We start from the raw sequence: 13,545 nt of genomic DNA, 5'->3' as shown, positions 1-13,545 counted from the left end.
TATCCCCTTTATCAATTTAAATGTCATGATTTCACAGTCACCGCTCCAATATACCAATGGGGTTTATTCTTCCTATAATTTATCTTATAAAAGACATACAGGGCCTCCCCGGTGGCGCAGCGGTTGAGCGCTGGGTTGCAAAGCTGCCCGCGGCCTCTGCGGTGCCGGTTCGATCCCCAGCTGCTCCCCGGCCACCGGAGGAGGGTCCCACATGGCGCGCAGAAGTCTCCTGCCGCCCGCTGCTCCCCTCAGCAGTGTACTTCGGTCCTTCTGCCTGCTCTGCTCCCCGCTCTGGCTCTGGTGAATTCTCTCACCCTCCCGTGCTTCTGACTGTACCCAGTGCATGCATAAACAAAATAAATAAATAAATAAAACATGCCTCTATTAAAAAAAAAAAAAAGTTTAAAAAAAAATAAAATAAAATAATTTATAAAAAAAAAAAAAGACATACAAATTCATGTGAAAGGTAATATGCATAACCCATATTTAAATGAGGTTTGGAGGCTAGAAGAGTTTACACATGCACTCAGTGAACAGTAAACAGTTAAACAAACCTTGCATCTAAAGTGATACTGCTTTGTTGTCCCAGCCGAGCAACAGCCCAGCTGAACAGAGAATGCCATAACACAACAAATGCCACTATACTTTAAATTCCCAGTTTCCTCAATGAACTCTTCATTTATAACACCCCTCTAAAATCCACAGAAGAATTTATTTATATTTCTCTTTTTGTTCTGGTGAAGTATGTGCATGTTTTGCGATGAGACCGTACTTTTCAAATTATTTTTTGTTGTATATGAATAAAACCATTTTGATGGTGAAAGGATTCTCTGCTTAATAGTTTGAGGTCAATGCCTACATTTTAAATTCAAATAGTTCTTAAAAGCTTATTAAAAGAATTGTAATCACCTACTTCAACTCCTTCCTCTCTATTCCCAGGTCCTAAAAGTAGCCGCCTTCTTCAGTTTTTTACTTTCCTATTTTATCACTAAATACATACATAAGAAAATAATTAAGTTATCATTACATCTAAGTTTGCTTAGGAACCAAAGAACAAGTGGGCTGTACCGCAATCATTTCTTCAGTAAGACGATGCATTAAATGATTAATACTATACCAAAACAGGGCCTTCCTGGTGGCATAAGGGATTAAGACGCAACCTATGAAGCTGTCTGCAGCCTCAGCACAAGTTCGATTCCCCAGCCAGCCAGGGAGCAACCCACATGGCGCGGCAAACCTCTCCTGACTCACCTGCTGCTCCCCTCAGCAGTGTACTTCAGTCAATCTGCCTGTTCTGTTCCCCACTCTGTCTCTGGTGAATCCTCTCACCCCCTGCACCTCTGGCCTATACCACAGCTCTTGTCTGCATAAATAAATAAATCTTAAAAAAAAAAAGTAAAAAAAAAAAAAATACTATACCAAAACACATAGTTAGAATTTTCACTGTATATGTACCTCTTTAGTAAATGTCCACTACTAGGTGAAATACTATTTGTTCATCACTCCTATTTCATTTTTCTGGGTACAGAAAAACTCTACATCTCACAACCTTCCTTGATTTTAGAGTAGTGCCTCGATAGTTCTGGGCAACAGAATGTGGAGAGCAGGGACAGATGCTATTACATGCCTGGACTCTAACATGTATCATGAAATTTCTTAAGTACAAGGATGAAAAGACTCCAAAATAGCAGAGTCATCCTAGAATGAAAGAAATCTATATCTTAAATCAACATTTAGAGGAGAGTCACCCAACCAGCATATGACTTTGCATGAATGAAAACTAAATGTATCCTGTTGGGTCATTAAGATTTGGGAATAGGGCCTCCCCAGTGGCACAGCGGTTGAGCGCTGGGTTGCGAAGCTGCCTGCAGCCTCTGCAGCACCGGTTCGATCCCCAGCTGCTCCCTGGCCACCGGAGGAGGGTCCCACATGGCTTGCAGACCTCTCCTGCCGCCCGCTGCTCCCCTCAGCAGTGTACTTCGGTCCTTCTGCCTGCTCTGCTCCCGCTCTGGCTCTGGTGAATTCTCTCACCCTCCCGCGCTTCTGACTGTACCCAGTGCTTGTATGTATGTATATATCAATCAATCAATCAATAAATCTTTAAAAAAAAAAGATTTGGGAATATATTTGTTTGACCAGACATACTGTAACCCATGCTAATACAACCGAGTCACAAAAGTTCTGTGGAATACTCCACCCAAAGTCAGGGCAAGGGCCATTTTGGGATGACTTTGACCCTGAGATAAAGGGTCAAGCCAAGAGGATGTAGAGAAAAAAAGAACTCTCCTGCACTGCTGGTAGGAGTGCAAACTGGTCCAACCACCATGGAAAGCTGTGTGAAGATTCCTCAACCTACTAAAGATAGAGCTTCCATATGATCCAGCAATTCCACTCCTAGGTATTTACCCAAAGGACATAGAAACATTAATTCCAAAGAGCACCTGTACCCCTATGTTTATAGCAGCACTATTTACAATAGCTAGGCTTTGGAAACAACACAAATGCCCAAAAATAGATGACTGGATCAAGAAAATGTGGTACATATACACAATGGAATATTACTCAGCAATATAAAAGATAAACACATGAAATTTGCACAACATGGATGGAGCTGAAAGGGATCATGCTCAGTGAAATAAGCCAGAAAGGAAAAGAAAAATACCGGATGGTCTCACTCATAGCAGGAATCTATAAAACCTAAATAATGGACCAGGAAAAAGAATAACTATAAGAAAGAAAAAATTAAAATCAACAAACAACTACGAACCAGAGACACACTATGGTGGGGGGGAAGGAGGGATTGGGGTCAAAATAAGGGGGTTGTAATTGTATGGGGAATATAAAAATAAAATTAAAAAAATAAAGGGTCAAGCCAAGACAGAACAAATCACTTGCTCTATATCACTTTGAGTATGAGTATCTGAGTATTACCAAGAGAAAGCAGTTGATGGGTGAAGTCCACAGACCTGTACAGGTCCCCAAGCTGGAAGCTGACATTAATGAGATAATCCAGGACCTGGACCTTAGAGATAGGGCTTTGCTCCCCTGTATTCAATTGCCTCAGTGCCTGTTTCATCCAAAGCATTGAGTGATGAAAGTCACTGATATTGTAGGCGGTCTGGCCCAGTCTGAAGCAATCACTAACACTCATGAGAGCGCGATACTTGGTTCCTAGAAGCAATAAGAACAGTGTTATTCCTAATAAAGGACATAAGGGTGATCGGTAGGATCAATAAAGAAAAGATTCACCCTATTCCATTCCCTTACCAAAAATTCAACAATTATTTTCAGCTATTTCCTTTCATATTTAATCTCCAGATACATGTTTCATAAAATAATCATGTTATCTTTATATCTATGTTTGGTTAAGGTAAAGGGTTTACCCCCAACAGAAGGTACTGAGGTAAGCTCCCACAAACCAGTGGATTGATGGGGATATAATTTGTTTAAAAGGGATGGGTGGTGCTCACTTCAGGAGCATATATAGTAAAGCAGGAATGCTACAAAGAAGATTAGCATGGCCCCTGTGTAAGAATGCCATGAAAATTCATGAAGTGTTTCACATTAAAAAAAACATTTTTTTCCTCTTTTTTAATTTATTTATACAAGCACTGGGTATAGTCAGAAGCGCAGGAGGGTGAGAGAATTCACCAGAGCCAGAGCGGGGAGCAGAGCAGGCAGAAGGACCGAAGTACATTGCTGAGGGGAGCAGCGGGCGGCAGGAGAGGTCTGCGCGCCATGTGGGACCCTCCTCCAGTGGCCAGGGAGCAGCTGGGGATCAAACTGGTGCTGCAGAGGCTGTGGGCAGCTTCGCAACCCAGCGCTCAACCGCCGTGCAACCAGGGAGGCCCCCCCCAAAAAAAACATTTTTAAAGGGGTACTGTGGGGTGAAGAGAGTAAGTACAGAACAGGAGATATGGACAGGTTATGATCTAAGATGATAAAGGAAACACTAATAAAGGCTATACCTGATGAAGCAGGATACTAAAAGTAATCTGCCTAATATACCACAGGCACTCACAAGAGATTACTGTTCAATTTCTCTCATTTCTAAAGTCAGATCTCTATTTCCTGAAACGTAAAGTCTTCCTGGTTTTCCTCTTCCAGATCCCCATGAAAGGTTCAGAATACCCAGAATACATCACAACCACAAGACTGATATTCTAAAAGATAATAGAGCTAAAGTCGCTTCTTTTTCTATATTTCTCAAGTCCTACAGGAAAAACTAGCAAGTTCAAAAGGCAAAAAAAAGAACAACTTTAAAGCAACTATTCACAAATAAAACCCATGAACATTGCTTACCTGGTAGGATACCCTGAGAAAGAGCTTTCAGATCCAGTTTGTATGTACGCTGAAGGAGCAGCAGGGCTTTAGCAGCCCCAATTTCATCTTCCTCTGTAGGGAAAAACCTACGCATAGATGTGAGCCTAGCAGCAAACTCTTTCACATTCCACAGAGGCAAAAAGCAAAGGAGAGAGGTAAAAAAGAACACATAAAATTAAGAGGCGAGAAATCAAGTAAAGTACAGATAAGAGCATGCAATATGACCCCAATGCAATCTACTTTGCATAAAACTGAAATCATCTAGAAATAGTGGAAATGGAAGGACTGGGGCAAACACTCCTTAAAACTATGACTTAAGTGGCCACACAAGACAAAGAATAAATACAGTACAGAATTATACCATGAAACACATCACCAATACCACCACAAACCTTGGTAGGGGGAAATTTGATTTCCAGAATTACCATGTTATATTACTTGTGTCCAATTTTTAGATTCCAAAAATACAAGGCATGCAAAAAAAAAATAGAAAAGTATAGCTCTATACAGAAAAGCTGGAAGTCCATAAAAGAAGACTGGAAGCCCATAATTGAATTTATTAAATAAAACTTAAATAAACTATTATAAACAATCCTCCTCCTCAAAGTAAAAATGCAAAAATTAAGATGGTGGAAGCATTATTCACCCTTTCTTGATGCATTTACTGTAACTAAGTGATACAGAAGAGAAACACCTGAAAAAAAAACTATTATAAATATTTCCAAAGAATTAAAGGCAATTATGTCTAAAAAATTAAAGGGAAGAATAAGATTGATGTCTCACCAAAAAAGAGAGTAACAATATAGAGTGAAAGTATGAGGGAAAAAAAACAAATAGAAATCCGGCATTGTAAAATACAAGAACTGTAATGTAAAATTCACTAGCGGGGATTATCAGCAGATATAAATACATACATACATACATAATCACTGACCTTGAAGGCAGATCAAAAGAGATTGCCCAGTCTGAAGAACAGAAAGGTAAAAGTACAAAGTAAGCAAAATGCAGAGTCCAGAGTGACATCAGATAATACAGAGGTGTAGGAAGAGCCAGGATTCTGTCTTTCCACCTAAATAATAACTGTACTGCCAGAAATTGTCTTAAATGATTGGAACTCTGGGAGTACATTTGAAAGTTTGCTACAACGTGGATAAATTTTGAGAACATCTGTTAAGTCAAAAAATACTAATATTGTATGATTCCAGATATATGAGGTACCTAGAATAGTCAAATGCTTTGAGACTCAAAGCAGAATAGGGGTTTCCAAGGACGAAAGGAAGAGAGTTGTTATTTAATGACTACAGACTCTTAATTTTGCAACATAAAAAGATTCCTGGAGATTGGCTGTACACCTGTGAATACTTAACACCACTGAATTATACACTTAAAAATAGTTAAGATGGTAAATTTCATGTTACATGTATTTTACCAAAATTAAAAAACAGAATGTAACTGGCCAAAGGACACACACATACACAATGGAATAGAATAGAATGCACAAAAAATAAATCTTCATATGGTCAACTGATTTTTCAACAAAAGCACCACAATCATTCAAGGACAGTCTTTACAATGAATGGTACAAGGAAAACCAAATATTCATATGCAAAAGAATAAATTAGGTACTTACTTTACATCACATATAAATTAATTCAAAATTCTTAATGTCTAACCCACTAAGTTTAGTCAAAGAACTTAACTTCAGAAATAAAAACAGTAAGACTCTTAGAAGAAAACATGGGGAAAATCTTCATTTCATGAATCTGACCAAAGGATAGGCAGCATTAAAAAAAAAAAATCCTCCAACTTCACTAAAATTAAGAGTTTGTGAATCAAAGGATAAAAAGACAAAAGATGAAGAGACAATCTATTGATTAAGAAAAAAATGAAAACCATGTATCTGATAAGGATTAATATTCAAGACTATATAAAGAACTCCTAAAACTCAACAACAAAACAAAACAAAAAAAACAGTTTAAAAAAGGTGCAAGGGACTTAAAGACATTTCTTCAAAGAAGATAAATTCATAGAAATGGTTTAAACACACAAACATGCCCAATAAACCCATTAAATGGTGATTTACATCATTAGTCATTGAGGAAATGCAAATAAAGCCACAATGAGATAGCACTCCACAACTACAAGTATGGTTATAATTCAAAAATAGAAAATAGGATGTGTTGGCAAGGATGTGGAGAAACTGGAACCCTTATGCATTGATGGAGGGAAAATAAAATAGAAAAGTAACTGTGAAAAACAGTTTGCCACTTCCTCAAGAAAGTCAAACATGTAACTACTATAAGATCAAGCAATTCAACTTCTAGATATATATCCAAAGGAACTGAAACCAGGGATTTGAACAGGTATCTGTGTACCATATTCATAGTAGCATTATTCACAATAACCAAAAGGTGAAATAGCCCAAGTGACTATCAACAGATGAATCAATAAATAAAATGTGGAACATACACATAATAGAATACTATTCAGGCATAAAAAGGAATGCAGTTTTTATATATGCTACAACATGACACAGATCTTGAAAACATTGAAATAAGTCAGATACAGGTCAAATGGTATATGATTCCATTCACACAAGGTACCTAGAAAACCTAGAAATCACAGAGATAGAAAGCAAAATAGCAGTTACCAGGGGTTAAAGGAGAATTATTGTTTAACAGCCACATACTTTATGTTGAAGATGATTTTTAAAAAGGTATTGAGATAGATAGTGGTGATAGGCACAGCATTATCTCATGAATGTATTTAATGACACTGAGTCGTACAATTATAAATGTTTACAATAAAAAATTGTTATGCATATTTTACCACAATGAAGAATAGAGAAAAATAAAACAAAAGCTAATTCTTTAAAAAATATTTTTTAAAATATCAAAATGGTTAAGAAAAAAATAAATCCTCTAATAATGAAGAATGAAAATGATCAGTAATACAAAGGATATTTAATATGATAAAGGAATAAATAACAAATATAGGCCAATACATTTTAAAATCTAGGGAAAAAAATGACAAAATTTGACAAGAAGAAAGAGAACACTTAAACAGACCCAAAAACATTAAAGAAGTGAAAATAAATAAAATACCTATCTCTGAAAAATTCCCCAGTTCTTCATAGTTTTAATTGTGAGATCTAATAGTTTCAAGGAACCCATTCTCAAGTGCTGTCTCAATCTCAGAAAGAGATTCAGAAATACAGAGAATCATCATGTATAAACATATCAACACCCACATATATGAATGTGAATGCATGCACATGCACACAGTCCAGCTCACCAATGGATGGTTCCTCAAGGACAAAGCTCTCCACTACTGACCAATCCTTATTTAGATGCTTTAGCACCTTGTACACATCCACTAATTTCCCCAAGTCTTCCTTGTCTTCTGGGATTATAAGGTCCAAGCCATCTCTTTTGTCAGCCCAGCTGTGGAATTTGATGGAGTAGGGAATCAAAAGATAAAAATTAAATCAAACTTAAGAAATTTTATTTTAACAAACTTAAAAAGTAACTCTCAAATACTGTGACTTAATTATGTACCACTACCTAATTTATGGACTTGAAAACATTATCTTCATTAATCTTCCCGACTATTGCATAAATCAAACATGAACATCCTTCTCCCCAGCTGTAAAAATAAAACTAGTTTTTAAAACTTGTCATATGACTTCCCAAAGTCACACAACATGTAAATAATAAGTCAAGATATCAGCCTAGGAAGGTATAACCCCCCCAAATCAATGCTTTTAATCATTTAAAATGAGCATTCAGGGTTTTGTACGTATTTATTATATCAAGTTTATTAACTAGGTTACTCAAATTGTCTTTAACATATTTTGATTTACTCTATCATCGACCATGTATATATTAAAATATATCACAATTATGACTTTATCAATTTTTCCCATTACTTGTGTGTGTAAACATGCTTTTTGTACTTTATTTGTATGCTACATTATAATGTCCAAACAACTTTAATGTCCCTAATGTCATTACTTGCCTTAAAGGTAATTTTGTGATACTGTCATACTGGCTTGCTTTATGAATTGCCTGGTGTATATTTTACAATGCTTTTATCAACCTTTCTGTAACTTGGCTTTTATATTTGTTTTTGTAAAATAAAGCTAAAATTATTCATTGAATCTGAGAATATTCCCAGCATCTCCAGTTTTCCTTATCCTACTTTTTCTTTTTTCATAGATTTTTTTAAGATTTATTTATTTATGCATACAAGAGCTGGGGTGTAGGCCAGAGGTGTGGGAGGTGAGAGGATTCACCAGAGACAGAGTGGGGAACACAACAGGCAGATTGACTGAAATACACTGCTGAGTGGAGCATCGGGTGAGACAGGAGAGGTCTGCTGTGCCATGTGGGTTGCTCCCTGGCCGGCCAGGAATCAAAATCATGCTGCAGAGACTGCAGATAGCTTCATAGGTTGTGTCTTAACCCCTTGCGCCACCAGGGAGGCCCTTTTTTCATACATTAATGGATATGTAGATTAATATTTTTCACAGAACTTTGGACATTTTTGGATTAGACTATTCAAATGTTTTTACTGCCCTTTTCTCTTTGCTGTCTCTGAGATGTCCCTTGTGTGAAAGTGGTATAATTGGTGATTTTCTACTGGTATATGAGGCTCTCTTCACTTTTCTCCAGTCTTTTTTTCTTTCTGTCCTCAGCCTGCATAATCTCAATTTACCTATCTTCAAGTTCACTGATTACTTCTGTCAATAAATCTGATACCGAACCCCTTTAGTGAATTTTTACCTATCTACTACTATAACTTTCAACTACACTCATTTTAATTGATTTTTCTACTTGGAGAAACTACATTCTTATAATTTAATTCTTTAGACATAGTTGTGTTCAGTTCTTTGAAAATAAAATAACTGATCTAAGGTTTTTGGTTAGTAAGTCTAGATTTTGACTATTTGTTTCTTGTGTAGAAACTTACTTTCTAGTGCACTGCAGGTCTTTATCTGTCAACACTAGATATTTAAATAAAATGTGAAAGTCTGACACATTCCCCTTGTCTTGTTCTCGTGATCTATTATTGATAATGATGATGACGATTATGACATGATGTCTGTTTATTTAGTGACTTAGATGGACTAAATCTCTAAAATCTATATTCTTTGTTTCATGTGGCTACTGAAGTCTCTACTCAGGTAGTTTACTGGTAAGCTAATGATCAAATAGAGATTTCCTTAGATGCCTTGAACCAACAGGTTTCCTAGTCTTTGCCAAGGGTCTCTACCTGTGTACTGGGGTATGCCTTCAACAATCTGGCCAGTAGTTCACAACTCTCAAAGGGAATGTTTGCCCAAAACAACCTTGTTCAGTTTTGTTGAAAGGGGAATTCCTTATGACATGTTAACCTCATTCTTATTTTCTCCCTTTATCTGTCCAAATTGTACTTTGGTAGAATTCTCCAGGAATTTTCCAGGAAACTATTTGTATTTTTAGCCATGTATAATAGTCTGTGTATCTGTTGTGAGACCACACTATGAAATCAAAGAGAATTCACTACATGGAATGAAATGTCCAAAAAAGAAACAGTAAAATAACACAATATAATAACTGCAGAAAGCAGCTCCAACCAAGGGAATAAAGGGAAAAGTGTAAGTATTATACACAGAACTTTAAACCTAGGGACTCTGAGGTACTAGGACCCAGGCCTCTGAAGGGAATTATGTTTTCCAACTGTTTCTGGAGGTGAAAAGGGGAGCACCAAGGATTTAGAACTAAAGCCTTTAAGGAAAGAGCACTGAATTGACGGTACTGCTATCTCTGAAGGAAGAGTAAGTTCACTTCTAGGGCACTGAAGGGGGAAAAAAAAAAAAAAACAGGAAAAGGGGAACAATTACCAATGCTGAAGTTTAGAACTATTGATAAACTGCCACTCACAGGAACAGCAATCAAAACAGGAAGAGCTAAGGTCATTTCTTTTTCCTGTTTCATTTTAGTCTACTTCTATGCTCTTCAGTTGACAGAATCTAACAGGAAGTCAAATAATAAAGTAGAAAGGTAGTTTGCCAAATACTATCTCCAGCATCACAAAGAACATAAAAGGGTAAGTTTGGATTCAAGATGTCTCGTAGTTAGCTTAATAACTAGCACATGGTGTATAATTCATTCGGTGAATTTCGGTTTCAAGAACTATTTTTAACTTTTAGAAAATATATTTCTTTTCAAATGTACAAGTCTTTGAAAAAAATTGTAATTACTTCTGCTAAGCAAAAGTAAAAGGCCAAAATTATACTAATTTCTGTATGTGGAGAGTAAGGAAAGATCTTAGGCAGACTGTGGGAATAACAGATTACCTTTACCTTTTCATCATAGAAAGTCTGGCTTCATTCAAAAGGATATATTCTTTCAGAGATTGTAGCAGTTGTCTTTCCAAAGAAATCAAACTAGCCATATGCCCTACGAGGGAACAGAAAAAAGGGTCAGAGTTAGAAAAATGACATCCCAGTTTGCTTCATTAGCACAAAAGTTTCAATGAAAGAAAGATCCCTTCCAGTCAACTCTTTCTGGATAACTGGATGTTGGAGCTTAAGGGGAGCTAATGGTCATGTTTCTAGTCTCCAGATTCAAGAAGAGACAGACAGAAATACCCACAGGTATGTTCAGAACCCATAAAGCGAACTCTATTATCAGGGAGAAAGCTTTGTCTCATTCTTTTACCCTAAGGGTAATCTTGTCACATAGACCATGGAAAAGAGTGGGGGCAAACCACTTCAACACATAGGAATTAATTTTTAAGATTCTGGTAAAGAAAAGAACAAACAGGACTTTCAGATCTAATCATAGACATTTCACAAGAACTATCTGAACATTCCTAAAGGTCCTGAGAATATCTATACTTCACAAAAAAAGATACATACCACAAACACCTGTTAACCAGAAAAAGCCTTTGGGTCAGTGTGTTAATAGCCACCAAAAAGGAAAAGTATTAATGTCTGGAAACTCCTTTCTCACTTTCCCCTAAAACATGTGGGTGAGGCTATTCCACCCTGATAGAGAACAAGTGGTCCACAACTGACGAACAGAACTAAGAATCATTTGCAGAGAAAACTATGTGCTCTGGCCCATACCAACAGATGTGTAGATCTCAGCCCATGTGAAGCCCAGGAAACTGAACCAGGTCACCACTAGCATGGACATTTGAAGCTTCATGGTTCCAGAAGTCGGCATCTGAAAGGCAATTTAGTAACATTCATTAGACCACACCATTGTTAGAACATAGAGTGACTAATATGAATAGAATAATGTAACTGCAAGCACATGTGTAGAAACACATGACACAAAACAATAATTGACTTATACTGTAAAAGTTTAAAGAAACCTACCTATGGCATATTTTTTATGAAAAAATAAAGAAATAGGGGGCTCCCTGGTGGCCTAGGGGTTAAGTCTCAGCGTTATCACCACTATAGCCTGAGTTCAAACCCCAGTCAAGGAGGTAACCCATATATGGCGCAGCAGACCTCTCCTGTTTCGCCCACCACTCCCCATAGAAGTGCATTTTAGTAAATCCACCTGTTCTGCTCCCCACTCTGTCTCGGTGAATCCTCTCACCCCCCACATCTCTGCTCTATACCCCAGTTCTTTTACGCAAAAATAAAGAAAATCTTTAAAAAAAAAAAAAAGAAATACTTTGAGAACTACCCACCTCCACAATGATAAATAATATATAGGTATTATAATATATATATATACATATATAGGTAATATAAAAGTAATAATTGGAATGAAAAGGGGAAAGGGGGAGAAAGTGAAAGGAACAAAGAATTTACTTTAAAAAAATAATACAGGAAATTTTCTCAAATCTGGAGAGGAACTAAGTATACCAATCCATGAAGCTAACAGACTACCAGGATACCTAGGAATGCAAACTGTTCCAACCACTATTGAAAGCTGTGTGGAGGACCCTCAAATTACTAAAAATGGATCTACCATATGACCAAGCAATTCCACTTCTAGGAATCTACCCAAAGTACACAAAAGCATTAATTCAAAAGGATACTTGCACTCCTATGTTCATAATGCCTATGTTCATTACAGCACTATTTACAACAGATTACATGTGGAAACAACCTAAATGCCCAAAAACAGATAACTGGATCAAAAAGATGTGGCATATATATACACAATGGAATACTACTCAGCAATCAAAAAAGATAAACTTATGCCATTCGCAGCAACTTGGATGGAGCTGGAAGGGATTATGCTTAGTGAAATAAGTCAGAAAGAAAAAAATATTAGATGGTTTCACTTATAAGAGGACCATAGTAAAACCATACAAGGGATTGGGGGGAAAAAAAGACAAAGCTAGCAGTCAAACTATAAATTAGAGACATTCATCAGGGGAGGGGGAGGGAAATGGATCAAAACAGGCGAGAAGAGCGCAAGAGTCTATGGTGATGGTTCATGGCTATCTTGGTGGTGGTAATTTTATGGGACAACACCTGAGAGGAGAAATCAAACATTGTACAAAAATGAACAATGTTGTAAAAATAAAAAAAAAAATTAAAAGACCACAAGGGTGGGCCTCCCTGGTGGCGCAGCGGTTGAGCACTGGGTTGCGAAGCTGCCCGCTACCTCTGCGGCGCCGGTTCGATCCCCGGCTGCTCCCCGGCCACCAGAGGAGGGTCCCACATGGCGTGCAGACCTCTCCTGCCGCCCGCTGCTCCCCTCAGCAGTGTACTTCGGTCCTTCTGCCTGCTCTGCTCCCCGCTCTGGCTCTGGTGAATTCTCTCACCCTCCCGTGCTTCTGACTGTGCCCAGTGCATGTATAAACAAAACAAACAAACAAACAAATAAATAAATAAAGCATACCTCTATAAAAAAAAATAAATAAATAAATTAAAAAAAAAGACCACAAGGGTACCTAAACAAACCGAGATATATACTAGTGAAACTTAACAAGAGTTTCAAGGCAAAGAAAGAATATTGAAATTGGTTAGGGGGAAGAAGCAATAAACCTATGAAAGAACCCCAAGAAGGTTAACCTCAAACTTCTCTGAAGAAACACTATGGGTACAGAGAGATGGAATAACTTAAAGGAAAAAAAAACTGCCAGCCAAGTATACTCTATCCTGCAAGGCTTCTCTCTCAGGTATGAAGGATAAAAAAAGGTTTTCTCAGACAGACTGAAGGAGTTTACAAAAACAAGTCCCCCACCCCACAAGAAATATTGAAA

At 37.3% G+C, this 13,545-nt stretch overlaps 1 protein-coding gene and 1 non-coding gene across 11 annotated transcripts in view; one reads left to right on the top strand and one right to left on the bottom strand.

Moving 5' to 3' along the window:
* Positions 1-13,545, bottom strand: part of LOC119243497 (prolyl 4-hydroxylase subunit alpha-2-like) — a 143,568-nt gene that overhangs the window by 122,823 nt on the left and 7,200 nt on the right. For 9 of the 10 annotated variants that reach the window (XM_054694427.1, XM_054694433.1, XM_054694428.1 and 6 more), the window contains exons 2-6: positions 11,438-11,537; positions 10,670-10,766; positions 7,618-7,766; positions 4,303-4,440; positions 2,932-3,171 (exon numbers count right to left, since the gene is read on the bottom strand). In XM_054694427.1, the coding sequence (XP_054550402.1) occupies positions 2,932-3,171; positions 4,303-4,440; positions 7,618-7,766; positions 10,670-10,766; positions 11,438-11,537 (724 nt within the window). The remainder of the gene's footprint in view (positions 1-2,931; positions 3,172-4,302; positions 4,441-7,617; positions 7,767-10,669; positions 10,767-11,437; positions 11,538-13,545) is intronic. The other variant, XM_054694435.1, reaches the window with a different exon arrangement.
* Positions 3,463-3,569, top strand: LOC119243914 (U6 spliceosomal RNA). Its single transcript, XR_005124898.1, has one exon. It is a non-coding gene; the product is annotated as a U6 spliceosomal RNA (small nuclear RNA).

This window comes from Talpa occidentalis, unplaced genomic scaffold (assembly GCF_014898055.3).
Source record: "Talpa occidentalis isolate TD23 unplaced genomic scaffold, MPIMG_talOcc4v2.1 talOcc4.13, whole genome shotgun sequence".
Taxonomy (NCBI): Eukaryota; Metazoa; Chordata; class Mammalia; order Eulipotyphla; family Talpidae; genus Talpa; species Talpa occidentalis.
This window is presented reverse-complemented; position numbering and strand designations above follow the sequence as displayed.